The sequence below is a fragment of the Aethalodelphis obliquidens genome, unplaced genomic scaffold (assembly GCF_003676395.1).
Source record: "Aethalodelphis obliquidens isolate GAN/ISIS:26980383/991018 unplaced genomic scaffold, ASM367639v1 scaffold9, whole genome shotgun sequence".
Lineage (NCBI taxonomy): Eukaryota > Metazoa > Chordata > Mammalia > Artiodactyla > Delphinidae > Aethalodelphis > Aethalodelphis obliquidens.
In genome coordinates, this window is record NW_020837953.1 from 31,967,879 (window position 1) to 31,988,296 (window position 20,418).

The 20,418-nt window shown below is 46.4% G+C and overlaps 1 protein-coding gene across 5 annotated transcripts; it reads right to left on the reverse strand.

Moving 5' to 3' along the window:
- Positions 1–8,248: 8,248 nt before the first annotated feature.
- Positions 8,249–20,418, reverse strand: PIGV (phosphatidylinositol glycan anchor biosynthesis class V). 5 transcript variants are annotated; one of them, XM_027109577.1, is made up of 5 exons: positions 20,337–20,418; positions 19,252–19,340; positions 17,015–17,149; positions 12,700–13,821; positions 8,249–11,199 (listed from the first exon to the last, which is right to left on the reverse strand). In XM_027109577.1, exons 3-5 carry the CDS (start codon positions 17,090–17,092, stop codon positions 10,918–10,920), a joined length of 1,482 nt encoding a protein of 493 aa, XP_026965378.1. In that variant the 5' UTR covers positions 17,093–17,149; positions 19,252–19,340; positions 20,337–20,418; the 3' UTR covers positions 8,249–10,917. The 5 variants fall into 5 exon arrangements, with proteins under 5 accessions (XP_026965378.1, XP_026965377.1, XP_026965376.1 ...); XM_027109576.1 differs by lacking the exon at positions 20,337–20,418 and adding an exon at positions 19,876–20,312 and having other exon boundaries at positions 19,252–19,335; XM_027109575.1 differs by lacking the exon at positions 20,337–20,418 and adding an exon at positions 19,876–20,312.

The window sequence follows — 20,418 nt, forward strand, 5'->3', positions numbered from 1 at the left end:
CCCCTAACGCCCCGATCCCTGCTGCACAATGACGGGGCAGCAGAGGCGCGCTCCAGGACTCTTTCCGTTCTTTTGCAATCAAACCATTTGTTGGGCGTCCGCTGTATTCCGGGCGCCGTGCCGAGCGCCGAGATTCGAGAGGTGGATTTCGTGAACTACTTCTGGCAATCTGTATTTCCAGGGCCAGGCTTCACCCATCTCTGATGACCTACCTACTGGACAGGCATTTTGCGGGGCCAGCAGGGGTGGGGATGGGGATACAATCTGCTTTGAAAGCCAGGGGCCTATTAATTACTGTGTTGAAGTTCAAAGTGTCCAAGGGGTATGTGTGGCACATCCTGTCCTCCCTCACCCAGCTCTGTGACCTGCATCCAGACCCAGGTTTCCTATCACCTAATGCAAGGTTGATGCCACAGGGCCCCAGTGTTTTTTTGTTTGTTTGTTTGTTTTTTAATTTATTTTATTAATTTATTTTTGGCTGTGTTGGGTCTTCTTTGCTGCGCGTGGGCTTTTTCTGGTTGCAGCGAGCGGGGGCTACTCTTTGTTGCGGTGCGCGGGCCTCTCATTGCGGTGGCTTCTCTTGTTGCGGAGCATGGGCTCTAGGTGCACCGGCTTCAGTAGTTGTGGCTCGCGGGCTCTAGGCGCGCTGGCTCAGTAGTTGTGGCACACAGGCTTAGTTGCTCCACAGCATGTGGGATCTTCCCAGACCAGGGATCGAACCTGTGTCCCCTGCATTGGCAGGTGGATTCTTAAAAACTGAGCCACCAGGGAAGCCCCAGCCCCAGGGTTTTTCAGGAATTCTGGGTGTATTATTTTTCTGTTGCTGTGTAACAAATTACCACAAATTTAGTGACTTAAAACAACACACGTTATATCTCACAGGTTCCAGGTCAGGAGCACTGGGACTGCTTAGCTGAGCCCTTTGCTTAGTCTCAGAAGGCTGCAATGAAGATGTCAGCAAGGCTGCATGCTCATCTGGGGACTCAACTGGGGAAGAAAATACCTGCAAACCCACTCAGGCTTTGTGGGCAGAACTTATTTCCTTGTGACTGTCTGACGGAGGGCCTGGCTGTCACCCAGAGGCCTCCCTGAGGTTTCAGAGGCCACCTGCAGTTCCTTGAGGTTACCACAGTTCCTTGCCACGTGGGCTTCTACAACATGGGCTCTTACTTCATCAAGCCCACAAGGAGAATCTTTAGCCCCAGTCTGCTAACACAGAGTTTTACATAACGTAACATATATGTAATGGGAGTGGCAGCCCAATACCTTCACCATATTTTATAGGTTAGAAGCAAATCACAGGTCCCACTTGAACTCAAGAGGATCACACAAAAGTGTGAATACCAGCAGGCAGGAATCACTGAGGCTCACCTTAGGGTCTGTCCACCACACTGGGGTTACTGGAAAACCTAAGGAAAAGTATAGGAAAAGAGAGAGCTGGAGACTAGGATAGGAGAGAGTAAGAAAAGAAGTCAGAATACACGATGCAGAGGGGTAGAAAGACAGCAACAATGACCTCAAGGTTCTGTAATTTTTACACATGACAAAGGCCACAGAACCATGCCCTTGGTGCCAAAGATCCTGGATTTGATGAGCCCCACCTTGGAATGAACCATATTGTGGACTTCCTCCCCTCTTGCTCTTTGGCTGTGGAACAAATCCACAAAACTGGACATCCTGGTTCAAATACAGATTCCTGTCCCACCTCAACTGGATCTTCTTGCAACCCTAATTCTTGCTCCTTGTCACTTTACAGAAACCAAAACTATCCTGCTTGACTGTTAGCTACCCTCCTCTCGACCTCATAATTTCTATTTGTATCAATCCCTTCCTCTCATCTTAAAGATGTGGGCCTCATTCTGTCCATGGCCAACCCTCCACTCATGTCCTATCTCTCTTCCTGTTCTCTGAGACTACAAATGCATCTCAATTCTCCTCTATCAATTAAAATGCAAAACTAAACTAAAAAACCAACAACAGAAACTGCTTTCCGTGTTTGGCTACCTCCTCACTCTAGCTTCAGGTTTATCTTTTTCTCTCTCATTAGCCACTCTTATTAAAAAGTAGCTACCACTTCCCTGTCACTTAATCATTTCTTAACTTTTTACAACTCCCCTAAGAATTCTATCTTAAATGTCACTAGTGACCCACTTAGTGTGGCATACACTACCCATTCTCACCAAAACCCACAGTTCCCAGCCTCTCTTACAGAGAGGTACTGAATCCTGGCTAATGGAATATGAGTGGAAGTGACAGACTGTCCCATAAAACTCTCAAGTGCTGATCTCCGCTCTCCTTTCCATCTGCTGGCAGAATGGAGGAGACTCTGAGAACCTAGAAGAGAGTCAAACCACATGTCTCCATTCCAAGTTTTAGGGTCCCACTTCTTCTCAATCACAGGAAAGGCTTAGTCAGACTGAATTCAACTAATGAAATTCTACAACATGCACCATATTTTTGTTTTATTTGTAGCAAATAAGGCTGGTGGCTACAAGAAATAAGAGAGTCTTTTATGGCTATCATGGAAGCTCTGTGACTCTCTGACCATGTCTTGAGCCGAGAGTTTAAAGACCTAAGCTTGGGACTTCCGTGGCAGCCCAGTGGTTAAGATTTCGCCTTCCAATGCAAGGGGTGTGGGTTTGATCCCTGGTCAGGGAGCTAAGATCCCACATGCCTCGCAGCCAAAAAAAACCCAAAACATAAAACAGAAGCAATATTGTAACAAATTCAATAAAGACTTTAAAAAAATTGTCCACATCAAAAAAATCTAAAGACCCAAGCTTGTCATTTTCTTTCTGCAAGGACTCTGATGCACTCAGAAGAATTCTTCCCATACAAAGTCCCTGTAAGCCATCATCACTGCCATAACAGTCAGGTGCAACAACCACTTGGGCCCCCAAGGCACTTGCCTTTTAGTTGGCACTTCATCACAAATAACCACAGGTGATAATTTAATTAATCATGTTGCCACGGCATGCCATGGATTAGCGGCATCACGTTTCTCATTGACAAGCAGCTTTAGCACATTCAAACCCAATGACACAACCGGACCAGTTCCCTAATCCCATCTTTTGAGGTCTGTTTCCTGGGACCCCTCCTAGCACTAATTTCTGTGTCAGTGTCCCGCCAATGAGACAGAAACCACACCAGTCATTGGGGAAAATCTAACATAAAGAATGGTTAGAATGGTTAACTAGGTATAAAGTTGTTAACTAGATAACTAAAAGGATGAAAAGAAAACTGAGATACCATGGACGCAGCAACAGCAGGAAGCATCTATAACTCCTAGGGCTAGGAGAACAAAGGAAAGAGTTTGGAATTACTAAAACTTAGAAACTTAGAAGACGGGCCCTGGACTTCCCTGGCGGTCCAGTGGTTAAGACTCTGCTTCCACTGCAGGGGGTGCAGGTTTGATTCCTGGTTGGGGACCTAAGATCCCGCATGCTGTGTGGCACAGCCAAAAAAAAAAAAAAGAAGAAGAGGGGCCCTACAGAGCTGAAACTCAGACCTCTAAGTCTAGTGCTGGTGTCTGGTGTCTCTGAACTTAGAGGAGGGACCAACACTTCTGAGAAAGGGGTGCTATCCAGATGGTGCTGGTGTCTCTGACTGGGACACCATGAAGCTGGGTTTGTAACTTTTGGGAAAAACTGCAAAGTGGATTCAGCTGTTGCTATAGGAAGGCAATGCTGCTGCTGGGGTGAAGGAGCATTGCTAGGGTGACCTCACACGAACAGGAAGCAGAAGGAAGAAAGGAGTCCTTTCTTCCTCCTGTGACCTCACTATCGCCCTCTAGTGGCCCCCATTGGCAGAGCCCAAAGTAGAGTCAGCTAACAGCAGAAAAGTGATTTGCAGAGTCCCAGCTCCACTATCTCATAGTAGAAAGTAGAAGGGTGGATTTGGAGCTGAGACAATAACTTAATAACTAGCACAAGTGTCTTTATAAAGTATTAGAAGAAAGAGGTGAAATTAGGTGAAAATTAGCTGATTTTCAAGCAGAGGTGAAAGGGAAATGGAGAAAGTCCAAAAATGATGGGCCTTTCAGGGTCAGAAAAGATGACTGCTTCTTGACTACAAATTGTATAAGATCAAAAAATGTCTTGAACAACATGAGGTGAAAGATGTGATTACCTCTAAGGCAAATATCAGGTAAAGAGTGTGGCCTTTCCACTTACTTCATATGACTTCAATGTAGCCACTATTATGCTGAGAGTGAGGCGAGGGGGTGATGAGGATATAAATATATCAGCTTGAGAATTCTATCTAGGAAAGAACTTGAGTGTGGTTAGTGTCACATGGATCTGACTAGAAGCAAATAGAGCAGAAATCTGTTGTGTTAATTTTGTGTGTCAACTTGGCTAGGCCACAGTACACAGATATTTGGTCAAATAATCTAGATGTTTCTGTGAAGGTTTTTCTTCAGATAAGAGTACCATTTAAAACAGTAGACTTGAGTAAAAGCAGATTATCCTCCATAAATTGAGTGGGTCTCATCCAATCAGTTGAAGGTCTTAATAGAAAAAGGATGGACTTTCCCTGAGAAAGAGGTAATTCTGCCAGTAGACTGCCTTCAGACTCAAATTATAACATCAGCTCTTCCACTGGGTCTCCAGCTGCTGGCCTACCCAGCAGATTGTGGACTTGCCAGCCTCCACAATCATATGAGCCAATTCATTAAAATCTCTCTCTCTCTATGTATATAGACACATACATACATATAGATACAGATACACACACACGTACATCTAATTGGTTATGTTTCTCTGGAGAATTCTGATTTATATACCAAAAATATATATATATTTTTAAAGCTTGTGTCTCATTACTTCTTTTATTTTTTAAATGTAATTTTTTTTTAAATAATTTTATTTATTTATTTATTTTTGGCTGCGTTGGGTCTCTGTTGCTGCACATGGGCTTTCTCTTGTTGCAGTGAGCGGGGGCTACTTTGTTGCAGTGTGTGGGCTTCTCATTATGGTAGCTTCTCTTGTTGCAGAGCTCGGACTCTAGGTGTGTGGGCTTCAGTAGATGTGGCACTCAGGCTCAGTAGTTGTGGCTCACGGGCTCTAGAGCACAGGCTCAGTAGTTGTGGCGCATGGGCTTAGTTGCTCCACGGCATGTGGGATCTTCCTGGACCAGGGCTTGAACCCGTATCCCCTGCACTGACAGGTGGATTCTTAACCACTGCACCACCAGGGAAGTCCCTAATGTTTATTTTTTATTGGAGTAAAGTTCATTTACAATGTTGTCTCTCTTTTAAAAATATTTTTATTATTTATTTATTTGGTTGCACCGGGTCTTAGTTGCAGCCGGGGAGCTCCTTAGTTGTGGCTCAAGGGTTCCTTAGTTGCAGTTTGCCAGCTCCTTAGTTGCGGCATGTGGGCTCCTTAGTTGCAGCACGTGGGCTCCTTAGTTGTGGCATGCGAACTCTTAGTTGTGGCATGCCTGTGGGATCTAGTGCCCTGACCAGGGATCGAACCCGAGCCCTCTGCATTGGGAGTGCGGAGTCTGAACCACTGCGCCACCAGGGAAGTCCCTCCAAAAATATTTTTTTTTGTTTTTTTGTTTTTTGTTTGCTTGTTTGTTTGTTTGTTGCGGTACGCGGGCCTCTCACTGTTGTGGCTTCTCCCATTGCGGAGCACAGGCTCTGGACGCACAGGCTCAGCGGCCATGGCTCACAGGCCCAGCCGCTCCGCCGTATGTGGGATCTTCCCGGACCGGGGCACGAACCCGTGTCCCCTGCATCGGCAGGCGGACTCTCAACCACTGTGCCACCAGGGAAGCCCACCTCCAAAAATATTTTGAGGTAACTGTATTGCCAAAGAAATTATGAGCCCAAAAGAAAAAAGCTTTGACTACCTAAATTTAATATGAAACCTCAAGGGACCCTGAATAGCCAAAACAGTTTTGTACAAGAAGAATAAAATTGGAGGTCTCATACCTCCTGTTTTCAAACTTACTACAAATCTACAGTAATCAAAACAGTGTGGTACTGGCATAAAGAAAGGCATATAGATCAATGGAGTAGAATACAGAGCCTAGAAATAAACCCTTGCATATACAGTCAAAAGATTCTGACAAGACCTCCAAGACCTTTCAATGAGGAAAGGACAGTCTTTTCAATAAATGGTGCTGGGAAAACTGGATATTCACATGTGTAAGAATGTTAGACCTGGGCTTCCCTGGTGGCACAGTGGTTAAGAATCCACCTGCCAATGCGGGGTACATGGGTTCGAGCCCTGGTCCGGGAAGATCCCACATGCCGCGGAGCAACTAGGCCCGTGAGCCACAACTACTGAGCCTGCACTCTAGAGCCCGCGAGCCACAACTGCTGAGCCCATGTGCCACAACTACTGAAGCCCGCGCGCCTAGAGCCCACGCTCCACAACAAGAGAAGCCACCACAATGAGAAGCCCGCGCACCGCAGTGAAGAGTAGCCCCTGCTTACCACAACTAGAGAAAGCCTGCATGCAGCAATGAAGACCCAAAGCAGCCAAAAAAAAAAAAAAGGGCAAAGGGGGACTTCCCTGGCAGTCCAGTGGTTAAGATTCCACGCTTCCACTGCAGGAGGCGCAGGTTCATCCCCGGCCAGGGAACTAAGGTCCTGCATGCCACGTGGTGAGGCCAAAATAAATAAATAAATAAAGGGCAAAGGATCTGAATAGACATTTCTCCAAAGGCATACAAATGGCCAATAAGCACATAAAAAGATGCTCAACATCACTGATCATTAGGGAAATGCAAATCAAAACTACAGTGAGATACAACTTCACAACCACTAGGATGGCTAGTATTTTAAAAAAAGAGAAGAAGGAAAAAAAAAGGAAAATAAGTGTTGGTGAGGATGCACAGAAATTTGGATCCTTGTGCACTGCTACTGGGAATACAAAATGATGCAAATCCTGTGGAAAACAGTATAGCAGTTCCTAAAAAACAACAACAACATAGAATTAACATACGATCCAGCAATATATACTTCTGGGTATATACCCCAAAGAATTGAAAACAGGGACTTGAACAGGTATTTGTACACCAATGTTCATAGCAGCATTATTCGCAATAGCCAAAAGGTGGAGCTATCCAAGTACATCCCTCAAAGGATGAATGGATAAACAAAATGTGGTATATACATACAATGGAATATTATTCAGCCTTAAAAAGAAAGGCAATTAAAAAAAATTTTTTTATTGAAGTATAGTTGATTTACAATGTTGTGTACAGCAGATAATATTTGTTCCTGGTTTTTTAATGACGACGATAACAATGATGACGATGATGATGATAAAAAATAGCTACCATTCATTAAGTTCTTACTATGTGCTACGTGCTATGCTAGTGCTTTATCTAGTGCTTTATCTCATTTAATCTTCATAACTACTCTGTGTGGTAAGTGATGTCACCCCCATTTTAGAGATGAGAAAACAGGTTTAGAGAAGTTGAGTCACTTGCCCAAGGTTTTACAGGCCCTCCTTCTCTCTCTACATTTTTTCTTTTTGACAATCTCATCCAATATCATGGCTGCTATAATTATCATGTCTGTGTGGATTGCTCCCTGACCCCTCTCCTTGTCTCCTGGTCCACATTTCCTGGCATGTGAATGTGCTGATGGCATTGTAAACTCAACATGTCCAAAATGCAGCTATTCTTTCGTTAGTACTATTCTAAACATTTTTCATTTAACTCACATAACTCTGAGATAGATAACATTATTATTCATATCTATGAGGTAGATAGTGTTATCCATGTTTTACAGATGAGTGAACAGAGGCCTAGAGATTCAGTATCTGGCTCACCTTTACACAGCTAGTACACAGTGGAGCTGGGCTTGGAGCTGATTTCAATGCTTAGACCACAATGACAATACCTCAGTTCCACTCAAACTGAGCTCTCCCTGTCCTGTTCTGTTTCCTGCTTCCTATATTCATTCTCTGCCCTTAACTTCAAATCCTACTGTCCTTCAAAGTCCAACTCAAAGGCCATTCCCTACAAAGTCTTTTCAAGTATTCCAAGCTGGGAGGGATCTCCATCTTGTGTGAATTTACAGAGAACTTACTCTGTACCACAGTTACCTTTTCCCAAGCATACAAGTAAAATTTTAATTCATCCTCACCATAAAAAGTTCAAGTAGAGAATACTGAGCAAGAAGTTTAAGTATCTCTTCATTTCCCAGAATTTATTAGTTTTTTCCTTGATTAACGTTCCTGTGTTTCTGCTAGAAACTCTATCAGGCAGCTATTTGAGGACAGGAAGCAGGGCGAGTATTCTTTAGTCCCCTAAAACAGGCAATACTGAACAATTGCTGAAAGAATCAATCAGTTGCAAATCCCATGAGCCTGCACACACTACATTTTTTGGAGGAGGGTGAGAGGGTCTGTTCAAGAAAAGTGATTTTTTTTTTCAGGGGGACTGGTAAAGCCATGTCAAACGCTCCCTCTCCTCCCACCTTCATTAAAGAACAAAAAAGCATCTACTTCTAGGTACATAAAGCGTCTGGTTTCTGTTTTAGCTGGGTCTCAGAAGGAAATGACTTTTCTCTGAAATTGTAGACGCCCAACCCAGCTGCAGCATTGTTAGACCTCAGGGTAAACAGGAAGCTTCCTGCCTTGGGCCCTTCATATCCCTCTCGAAGGCTATTAAAGACTGTTAATAGGATAGTAAAAGGACAGCTGCTGGCCATAAAATCAGCCCATTCCTTAGCTCCTTAGAGAACTAGATCCCTCCAAGGTCAGAGAGAAAACTGTGTCCATCTCCAGGTCACACCAGGTACGTCCACCTAGCTGGGGTCCTCACTTAACTCCTCTATGATCGGCTGTAACCAGAATGGTCTTTGCAAAATACCAGAGTGATTTAGTTCCTTGGTATTAGTTGAGAAATGAGAGGTTCGCATTTATAGGGTTTCCGGTCCTTGAAATCACTTGTTTCTGGGGGTGACGAGGTCTAGTGTGAACGTTAAGCTGAGACTGCCAAAGCAGTGAAATCACCCCCTACCCTGCGGAGTTTGAGTCACCTCTTCCAGTAGGGAAACAATCAGTTCTGATTATCCCCCCCAAAAGAGGCAAAGAGGTCAATCCACGAGAGCAAACAATCTAGTACTCCTACCTCTGCAATAAAGAGCTGAATCAGGCCCTCAACGCTTCCTGCACACAGGGTGGAAGTCCCCAGATTTGCAGCTGTGGGTGAGGAGGGAGGGAACAGTTTCTGCCAACTGGAGGGACACTAGGGCAGGGGTGATCATCTTTTGCCAAGAAGGGCACTCGGGTGTCTTGGCAGAAGGCAGAGGGCTGTCCCGAGCTGTGTGTACATTTTCAGAAGCATTTGACTCTGGACCAAATTCTCTCAGCTGTGCTAAAGCTGGGGCGATGGATGGGAAATGCTTATTGGCCAGGCTGACTAGGAGCTCCAATAGAGGGTGCTGGGGCTCAGCCAGGAGCTTCCCTTCAGCTGGCAAGTTTAACTTTCAGTCATGGTCAGAGGGAGCGTGTCAATCCATCTATTTCGAAGTTTCTGCTTGTTGGAATTTTTGGCTCAAATGGGGAAAGAGTGGTGATGATGCAGAGCCTCTTACCTGGCTCAAAGAATGAGAAAAAATAGCTCAGCAGGGGTCAAGATTTTACTACAATTATAGAGTCAAGCCCATTACCAAATGGTGGCCAGGAAGATACCATTTCATTCAACCCTGGACTTACCTACAATTTATCAATTCCTGCTGCTGTGTTGGCTCATCTGACCCTTACCTACCAATCAAGAAAGCACAGGCACTCAGGCAGGGCCGGAAAACCAGTCACTGCTCACACATTGAACATTTAGTTGCCCCTGGGCAGGCTTACTTACACAGGACAGGGGAGCCTTATTTGCCAAGTGTCACTGCTCTTCCTCCTTCAGAGGAAACGCCACTGAAATTACTCCTCAGAGTGCTGAAAAGAGGAGAACTGGATATTTTTTCCCGTGGGAGAATGTAATTTTCCCCTAGTTTCAGAAGAGGTAACTAAGGCTCTGAAAACTCTCCCAAGGTCACACAGCTGGTAAGTGGGGCTTTACTGAGAGGACCAGAATCCAGGCCTCCTGCCTCCTCATGCAATGTTCTTCTTACCATGACTTTTTTCCCCCAAGTAACTTGTATTAATTTTTTTTGCCTCAATTGACCTTTAATATCCAAATGAAGTGTGGATGCAGAGTATGTGGCAGGGTCTCAGCCCTTAATTTGTATTATATTTTTAACAAGGTAATTTATGGGAATTCACTGGTGGTCCAGCTCGGTGCTTTCACTGCTGTGGACCGGGTTTAATCCCTGGTCAGTGAACTAAGCTTCCGCAAGCTGTGCAGCCAATAAAATAAAATAAAATAATTTAAAAAATAAAAAGGTAATTAATTGCAGATATAATCAAGAGTTGTTTAATTTGCGTATCTTTGTAAGGTTTTTCATATAAATAAGTGAACAAATCATGAAAAAAATAATCAGAAACAATGTCCCATTTAGAAAAGATGGTCCCATTGTACTTAGGCTACACTGTCCAGGCCTCCGCCATCACTGTGTGGACTATGACCAGCTTGTCAGCTAGAGCCTTTGATGAAATTCACATTTAAATAATTTACATTTAAATTTACGTGTGGGTAGGTGGTAAGTTTAAGACTATCTCTGCTATGGTTGATTGACAAGACAGATCCAGGTATGCTTTAGACCTGGAATAAGATTTCTTCATTTACAGAGAAAATAGTTACTACCCTAAAGTCTGCCATAGCCAGGACCAGAAGGTGCTCTCTAGAGGCTCACACTTCTCCCATTCCTAACCAACCTTCAAGGAGAGAGAGGTTCTAACGGGCAGAGTAAGGGTTCCAGGGCAGCACAGGCAGCCCCAGCATGTATTTGTACTTTCAGACCTTGGTTAAGTCTGCTTCAAGCCTGTCCCCTAAGTCTCCAGGTCATGTCCAAGGTAGGAAGTTGCAATGCAGGAGTAGTCCCAGGAGCCAGTAGGTCAGGAAGTAGCCTAGAATGCACCGTGTGACCAGAGAACAAGTTTTCCAGTTGTACAAGAGTCCCATGATAGAGTTTCTGGGGACCTTTTGTCCTGGTGGGGAGTCCCCTGAAAGAGGCTTCCAAGGCACAGTCTCTAGGGATCTCAGCAGTGGTTCTTGATCTTGAAGCAAGTGAGCTGAAAACCAGTACACAATTGGAGTGGAGGAGCATAAAAACCTGGTGAGAACCTGGAAATCATAAGAGGGGGAAAACCCACACATTTACTGGAATGTCACTGCCTCAAATTGGATGAGCCTGGGACTTCCCTGCTGCTGGGTTAGCTATAGCTCTAAGACTACAAATGTATTACACTGGAAAAGATATTCATTCAGCAGAGCTTAGGATCTGCCTTATAAAGCTGTGCATGACGCCAGCCAGGTGACTGCAATGTTACAAATAAACATGGCTACACACTAATTACCACAATAATGGGCCAACTGATACTAAAAATTCTATGGTGGGGGCGGCGGGTGGTCAGGGGACTTCCCTGGCAGTCCAGTGGTTAAGATTCCATGCTTCCAACGCAGGGGGCGTGGATTCGATCCCTGGTTGGGGAACTAAGATCCCACGTGCCACGCGGCATGGCCAAAAAAAAAAAGTTTGTGGGGTCCACTTTTAGCCCAGGGCCAGGACTCTGATCCCCTGCCCCCTGAAATGGTTCCCTCATCCCACGGGGATGGCAAAGCAGAGAGAAAGGGGGCAAGGGATCCTGTGGTTCAACACTGTCCTTCTAGGGAAGCTCAGAGCCAGGTCTCCAAATGGCCCCCCCTCGTCTATCCTTGAAACTCTAAGCTTCGCTGGCACTCACTCTACTAGCTCATCCAGCTACAAACACAGAGTGCTCCTTTCTATTTCCCCTGTGCCTCTTAGTCACATAGCGCAGAGAACTTTACAAACAGCCAATGTGCACCTCCAAGAGGCAGAAACTGCTGAGGAGTGGCCAGCATGGAGACAAAAAGGCTTCCTCAGGGTTTATGGTGGACCTGGGGCCACAACCAGGAACCAAAAAAAATCGAATGTATGATCAAACCCTTCCCATCCCTCTCTATCCTCCCCACCAACTGAACATTGCACAAGAGAGCTCCTCTGAAAATGGAGCACCTGCCAGAGCTCAGAGTACCTCAGAAAGTCGACATTCAAGCAGACATTCTGGGTATAGTTGTAAGTTAGGGGAAGGTCCCAGAGATACCCTCTGTGCTATTCCTATAACTCAGTCAGATCAGGTCCTTTCACAACTCTCATTGTCTTCGAACATGCCCTTCCATTTGCCCAGAATGTTCTTCCTCTGCTTCTTAAATGGAATTCCTTCTTACCCTTCAGGACCCAGCCTAAATATGATGCCCTCCTCACCTCCTTCAGCCAGTTAGCTACTTTTTCCTCTGTGCTTCCACAATACTTTACCTCAAAAATATCTCCAATTCCATCCCACTATACTATAATTTAAGCCGTTAAATGTCTGTCTCTCCATTTTGACCACAAGACCTACCAGGGCAGCAAACTTAACTTATTTATGTTCTAACCTCAGTGATCTGACCCAGGGACTCACACTAAAAACACCCCCAAATAGTTGTTGAATGAATAAATTAGGTACAGGTCACTCAAATGGGCAAAGTTAAAGGTCTTCCCTGTCCCCGACTGAGGGCTTTGGCCCGTGTTCCCACCTTTTCCCAGCCAGGAGTCCACCTCACCTGAACATGCAGGCACAGACCACCAAACAGCAGCAGCGCTGCAGCGTGGACCAGGTACACGAACACCCGAGGACTGAGGAATCCAGGCTCAGGCTTCTCTGGGGTCTCTCTGTTCTTGCTCCTTTGCATCCCAAGTGTAAGGCAGAGCCAAGGATGGGTGGTCACATATGTCCAAGTTGCCCAGGCAACCAGTATAGCCACTGGCGCAGCCAGTAGAAAATTGGGCACCTGCTTGAGTTCATAGTATCTCAAAAAGCCAACATTCCAATAGATATCCTGGATGTAGCTGTATATTAGGGGAAGATCCCAGGAGCACCAAGGCGGCTCATTTCCCTCTACGATTCGGTAGCCCTTGTCCACAGCTAACTGCAGCAAGGGCTTAGGAATGGGGTAGGCTGGGCCTGGCAGACAGAACTGGGTATAGGCGTAATATTGAAAGAGGGCAAAGGGAAGGCTAAGTGTGAGCACTGACAGGAACACAGAGCCCATCAGCTTCAAGAGCTGTCTCAGAGGATTCCTCACCATGAGAGAAGAGAAAAAGCCTCGGCACTGAGAATGCACGAGGAAGCCAACGTTGACCAGCCCGTTGGAGCGCACACCAGTGGCAAGGGCAAAGAGGAGTCCACTAGTCCAGCTTCGGCCCCTTTCCAGCTGCCCCAGGGCGCTGAATGTCAGGAGGGCAAACAAAGCTTCTGAGTAGCCAGCCGCCAGGAAGACATTGGCGGGGCTGAGGCAGAAGAGCAGCGCTCCATAAAAAGCCTGGCGGGGACAGCGCAAAACCAGACAGCCCAGGTCATGAAGCGCAAGTGCGGCCAGCACGGAGAACAAGGAATTGAGCGATGCTACTGAGATTAGCAGGCAACTCCGTAGGCTCAGTAACCCCCACAGGGGTCTCAGCAATTCAGTCCCCACCAACAGGACCAGGGGGAAACCGGGGAAGAAGGCAAAGTTGTGCTCATACAGGTAGCCATGCTCAGCAATGAACAGGAAGTGTTCAGCATCCCAGTGAGACAGGCCGCCCAGGAGACTTTCCACAAGTTGGTCCACAGAGCCGGAGGGGGCGAGGCGAGGAGGTGAGAAGGCTTCCGCATGATGGTCTGGGATGATGGCATTGAAGAGAGCCTGTGGGATGAAGGAGAACTAGGATTTTGGTTGAGCCAGTGGAAGCATTACCATTTAATAAAATGAGGAGGAACAGACATGTTGGGGAAGAATCACAAGTTCAGTTTGAGATGGACATTCCAGTGCAGAGGTCAACGAGACAGTGAGATATATGGGTCTGAGGGTCAGGAGAGCAATCAGGGCTAGAGATATAAATTTGGGAGTCATAAGTATATGGATGATATTAAAAGGTGTGAGACTGAATGAGATCACCCAGGGAAGAAGTGCAGATAGAGAAAAGAAGAGATCTGAGGACTGGGCCTCAGACATGTCAATATTTAGAGGCTCGGAAGACAGTGAGGATCTAGCAATAAAGGTAAAGAAGGAAGGTCAGTGAGGTAGGGAGGAAACCGGGAGAGCATGGTGTCATAGAACCAAGTAAAGCAAAGGAGCGATCGGCTCTTAAATGTTGCTGATAGGTCAAGTAAGATGGGGACTGAAAACTGACCACTGGCTTTAGCAATGGGAATGTCATTGGTGACTTTGACAAGAGCTACTTCAGTGGAGTGGAGGAGAGAGAAGACTGCCTGGACTGGGTTCAGCAGAGAAGGGAAGAATTGAGACAGTAGATACAGACAACTGTTTGGAGGAGTTTTCCTGTAAAGGGAAGCAGAGAAATGGGGTAGTAGGTGAATGACAATGTGGGGTCAAGAGAAATCTTGTTTTTTTTCCCAAAGGCGGGAGGTAAGTATTTGTTTGCCAATGGGAATATCCAGTGGAAAGGAAACCACTGAGTATGCAGGCGAGAAAGGGAAGAATTGCTGGAGCAGGCAAAAGGGGATGGAATCTGCTTTGGAGGTGGAACTGGCCTTAGAGAGGAGACAGACAGTTCATCCACCCTTCAGTAGTGAAGGCACAGAGGTGCAGATGTAGGTATGCTGATGGCTGTGGTGGAAGTATTCAGAAGGTTACTTCTTATTGCTTCTACTTTTCTGAATTTTCACTCAGGAAAACAAGCTGGGGAAAAGGTGCTAGAGACTTAAGAGGAAAACGTGTAAAATAAGTCATCTATGACCCTAGTTCTCAAAATAGGCTGTGCACTGGAATCGCCCAAGGGGTTTCAAAAATACTGATGCCTGGATTTCCCTCCTGCTACAACATTGATGACTTAACCAATATGGGGTACAGCCTGGGCGTTTAGATTGTTTTTAGCTCTCCCAGCTGATTCTGATGTGCAGAAAAATTTGAGAGAATGGGTGAGCGACTGGACCAGGGAAATACACTAAGATTGCCAGGCAGCACTAAGGACTCACTTGGGTTAATGATATTGAATACAAAGAGACTAGTTAACACAGTTGTGTGCTTTTCTCTGGGCAGATGCATGCGTGGAGTAGACACAGAATTGAATTTAACCATGGCTGGGCTTTTGTCTTGTGATTAAGACATAGAGAGAAGGGAGCGAGTGAGTTGTACGTGTATGCATGGTGGACCATGGAATCTAAGCTGGGTAAGAAGTGGAGCTGAAGCCATGAGGCAGGTGAGGGACAGTGAAACCGTGGTAGAATCAATGGATAAGTCCTGAGGGAGTGGAAGAATCGTTAGAACTGGGGTAGTGGAGGGAGTGAACTGGAAAGATAGGAGATAGTGGTTAGATGTATCAGCTTTACTAATATTGAAACCACCAAGAAATATACAGTAGTGCTGGAAAGAGTAGCAGTGAATCAGGAGCTAAAACCTTCAAGGAATGAGGAGGAATGAGTTGTCGCTAACAGAGATGACAGCAACAACAAAGGGTAACTGGGGTATAACCTGATGGCGCGAGCTTTAAAGCTGGAAGGCGGGGAGGGGAGGATAATGAAATAGCATTATTATTAAATGTCTTTTTGCCCCGTTAGATTTGGTCAGCTGCTTAAGGGAAAAGAGGTCGTGACTTTTTATACTCCCACCTAGCATAGTTCTTTGACCAGGGCAGGAGCTTAATAAAATTTGGTGGTTGAGCGAACAGTATAGAGGAAACATACTTGTTTCCAAATCACCATCTGAATTAGAACCCAGCTGTCCTGGTACCCTATCCCAGATGCCGAGTCACAGTATTGCTCCCTTAGTTCTGTCAATCATTCAGCTGATGCTGGTTCAAAGCCATCATCAAGTCAGTTTTCCAGCCTAGCAACAGGAGTATAACCTCATTTTTAAGGCTCTTCCCTTTTTCGGTCAGTTTCTTTATCAGGCCACTTCAAACAGTGAAAACAAGTGGGACAGGAGTGACAGTCACAGGTAACAGCCCTAGTCTCCAAGTTGAAGACACTTCTAACTAAACCTGGGACCCAACAGAGGCTGTTATGCCTCACATAGTGGGGGAGGAGAGAAAAAAGGAGTTTTCCACAAAGGAACCACCGATGAGCCTCAGAGAGAATGTGCTTGTGATGAAAGGCACATATAATATGCTAATAGAACATCCCTGGGGTGTTGACATACATTCAACAATAACAGATACTGAAGACCTACTAAGCACTGGGCACTGTGCTAGGCACCATACATAGTTCATATATACCTGAAATTTGATTAAAATATGTATCAAGGGCAGCCTTGGAGGGGACAGGGAATTGCAAAATGCATTCTGCAGGTTGTGTGTGGGTGAGACAGCAAGGGGACACAGCTGGGGGAAGAGTAGGAGACACTGCTGACTAAACAACTATACACAGAGGGTCTCAGGACAGTGCCACCTCTCTCCCACTCAACTGACTGATGCAACGCTCAGTCTCCTGGTCAGGGGACCCAGGGCAACGCTTTGAGCTGTCACACCCTAAACCAGAACACACCTGTTCTGGTTACAGAACATCATGGTCTGCTGGAAAGACCACTAGCCCAAGAGTAAGGAAACCTGGGGTCTGATTCTGGTCCTTCTCTAACTTGCCTTGTGACTTTAAGGAAGCCATTTATCCTTTCTGGGCCTCAGCTACTTCATGTGTAAAATAAGAGATTAATAGATCAAAATAAATAAATAAATAAATATAAAATAAGAGATTAATAGGTCATATCTACGAGTCCTGCCCACTTTTCAGCTATGTGGTCTAGGTCTCTATAGTTCTAACCACATGGTCGGGGGTGGGGCGGGGGGCGCATCTGGGAAAGGGAAAGAAGATGAGGCCTATTCTTAATGTCTACCCCAGTCATGTGGCAATGGCACGTTCAGGACAAAAGATCAGAGACTGACCTGCAGCACCAGAGTCAGGACACGGCAGCTGACTGCAAACCCCAGGACCTCTTTCCGGGATGTGTCCAGGGGCCACATCCTCTCACCACCAGGAATTCAGGGGGGCTGCTGCCAGGGATGAACTCCCTCAGGCTTCTAAACTCCAAAACCCAAAGAGGAAATGTCACACATAGGCAGAAAGTAAATTATTGAAAGCATTCTTCATGAAAACATCACCCCTGCTTCAGGACTACTATGGCAGACTTAACCACCTTACTTTCCAGATGAGGAAAAAGCGTCTTAAAGGCAGATGGGACCTCTTGGTGTCACTCTCAAGCACTGTATTCTTGTAGGGGAAGTTCCACACAGATAGGCATGGAGCTGGAAAGCTAAGCTCACAGAAAACCTTTAAAAGCCTGTTGAGTGCCCCTATCCAGGAACTAAAGACCTGGGTTCAAGTCCTGACTTTGTCATTCATAAGTTCTCATTTTGTTCTTCTAAGCCTCAGTTCTCTGTGTATAAAATGAGATCGGGGGACTTTCCTGGTGCCACAGTGGTTAAGAATCCGCCTGCCAATGCAGAGGACACGGGTTCGAACCCTGGTCCGGGAAGATCCCACATGCCGCTGAGCAACTAAGCCCACGCGCCCTAACTACTGAGCCTGCGCTCTACAGCCCGTGAGCCACAGCTACTGAGCCCGCGTGCCACAACTACTGAAGCCTGCGTGCCACAACTACTGAAGCCCATGCGCCTAGAGCCCGTGCTCTGCAACATGAGAAGCCACCGCAATGAGAAGCCCGCGCACCACAAAGAAGAGTAGCCCCTGCTCACAGCAACTAAAGCCCATGCATAGCAACAAAGACCAATGCAACCAAAGATAAATAAATAAATTTATAATAAATTAATTAATTAATTAAAAAAATGAGATCGGACTATTTTGCCTGTCTCATGAAATTGTCACGATGTGAAATGGACTGAAGTGTGAAGAAGTAGTACCAAATCTATATTGTGGTTGCCGTTATTTAGTGTGTGCCCTTTCTCTGTTGCCCAGAATAATAAACTAGGTCCCAAACCAGAGTCCCAAAAGTGGGGCATAGAACTGAACTGGAAGACCATAATGACTACACACTCTAGTTAAGCTCTCTGATGTGTGTTCAGCTGGTCTGTTAAATTAAGTGGAGAAGGAAAAGAAAACCACCACTCAGCAGGACTTCAGCCAGCTCACATTGCTAAAACAAACTTAGGGGGACGACAGAGTCGACTACTAGGGATGGGGAAAACTGTTATTTCCCATCTCTTTGTTGGAATGGCAGCAATGTATAAACAACTGCAAAGCCATTCTGAGGGAAGGAATGCACTTTAAGGCATTTTTTTTTTTTTTTTTAACAATTCCTTGTGCTAAAAGAAGTAGCAATGGCTCCTACGGAACCAGTCGGAAATCAGAAGGAAGGGCAAGAGCATCAGGGGCAGCTCATCCACTTGGGGTGAAGAACTAACGCTAAAAGAAAAAATACTAGAACTGAGAAATTAACAGGGAGGAAGGCCTGGAAGACTTTTCTTCCTTCTCCTATCTCCTATCAAACCTTTAGGTTATCACTTGTTTCTGGAATTCTCTGACTCTCACTAGACTATGTGATATGCTCTCATTACACTCTGCCTTGTCGTCTTTATTGCTGTTGCTTATTTAGGTTGTTTATGAGGGCAGGGGCTTTGTCTATCTTGCTCCCAACTATATCCCCAGGGCCTAGCACTACAAACAAGCATTTTAAGCCTGTGTTCTAATTGAGTGGAAGTAGTAAGCACTGGATATGGCTTCACCAGTTCATTGGCTCTGGATATAAAATCCCTGCTCCGAGTACTCCTCCCACCATATCTCATGTTGAGAACAAAACGACAAAGTCACAGAAGCCACAGGAAAATACAATTTCTCCAGAAAACTGGCCATAAGCAACAGTTCTCTTTCCTCTCAGCACAAGGGGGCGCCTGTTGCTTACTCCATCACCAGGAGGCCTGGAGGAAGGGAGGGGCCACAAACGCCACACCGGTTTGCTCATCAAAATTCAGTTCAAAGGCAAGCTTCTGAAATCCCCCCAACACTGCCAACATCTGACTCGCCGAATCGAAAGGAATCGTAGAAACAAGCACAGCCAACCTTACACGGCCGCTGGTTCTCCATCCGAGGGTGAATTCACTTTTTCCCTTCCTTCATTTCCCACCCACATGCAGAAGAGTTGGGAAAAGAAAAGCACGGAACCCACCTCTGCCTCTTCACCAGGCTTCCATTCTTCCTTTCCTTTCTCCAGAGTCAAGCTCTAGACCCAGCGATCACAGACGACTTGTAGCTACACTTAGTTTACAGGTAAACCATGTGAAACAAAAATAAAGCCAGTGAGCTCTCCCTCTCAGCTAATTGCGGGCTTTACTTCCCAACAACCCGTTTACGAAATCACAGGCCCTCTGAACTGGCAGGACACTTACAGAGCAACTAGTTTTACTCTATTTTCCCGTGAGATAAATATGCCCCAGAGAGGTGAGTAATAAGACTCTCCAGAGTTTTTACGTCAGAGATCTCATTAGACCCTGTGTAATTACCATCGCCATTTTATGGATGTGGAAACTGAGGCTCACTGGGGTCAAGTGGCACTCCCAAGGCTATATTTAAGGAGAATTTTTTTTTGTCTGAAACATCCATCTTTCCACCAGCCGTCACTCCTGCCAAAGGGGATGCGCTCTTTCAGAGCCAGAATTACAACCAGGGTCTCCCAACTCCCAGCCCAGGACTTGTCCAGTGACAGCGCATGCTCTTGCTGGCCATGCTTAGGGCAGGGAGGGCCCTATCTGAGCAGATAGGAAAACCTGTTGAATCGGAGCCCAGGACTCACATCCTGGGCTGTAAGACTAACATCCTCAGGGGCGGGCGCGGGGTGGGTGGTGGTGTTCGGACCCAGGGTCCTTAGGACCAGAGGTCTTGATGGCCGCCGCGAGGCAGGGGCCGCCTTCTGCCAGCCTAGGCGGGTCCGAAGCCCGTTCTAGCCCCTTCCTTTCGGACACAGTCCCAAGAGGGGATTGGGCATCTCCTCTCCCCAAAGGGGCCACGGCTCAGAGGTTACTCCCGAGGGGGCCGGCGAGGCCCGTCCCGGCCTAAGGCCGGAAGGCAGGGGAGGGCGGGAGGCTGTAACGGAAGAGGCGGCCCTGGGAGGCCGCTATGGCGGAGGGGCGGGGCTCTTCGCTTCTCGGCGGCCTCCGCCTCATTTCCCTCGGCCTCCGTTTGACAACTTCCCTCCCCCCAGAACTCCTAGGCTCCCAAGCTGGCGCCGGATCCCCAGCGCCCGCCGGTCTCTACCTCCCAGGCGGGGCCCGAACCACAGTTCCTCCATCCGGGGCCCCGAGCGGCCGCGCCTGCGTACTGGCTCCGCTGATGGCGG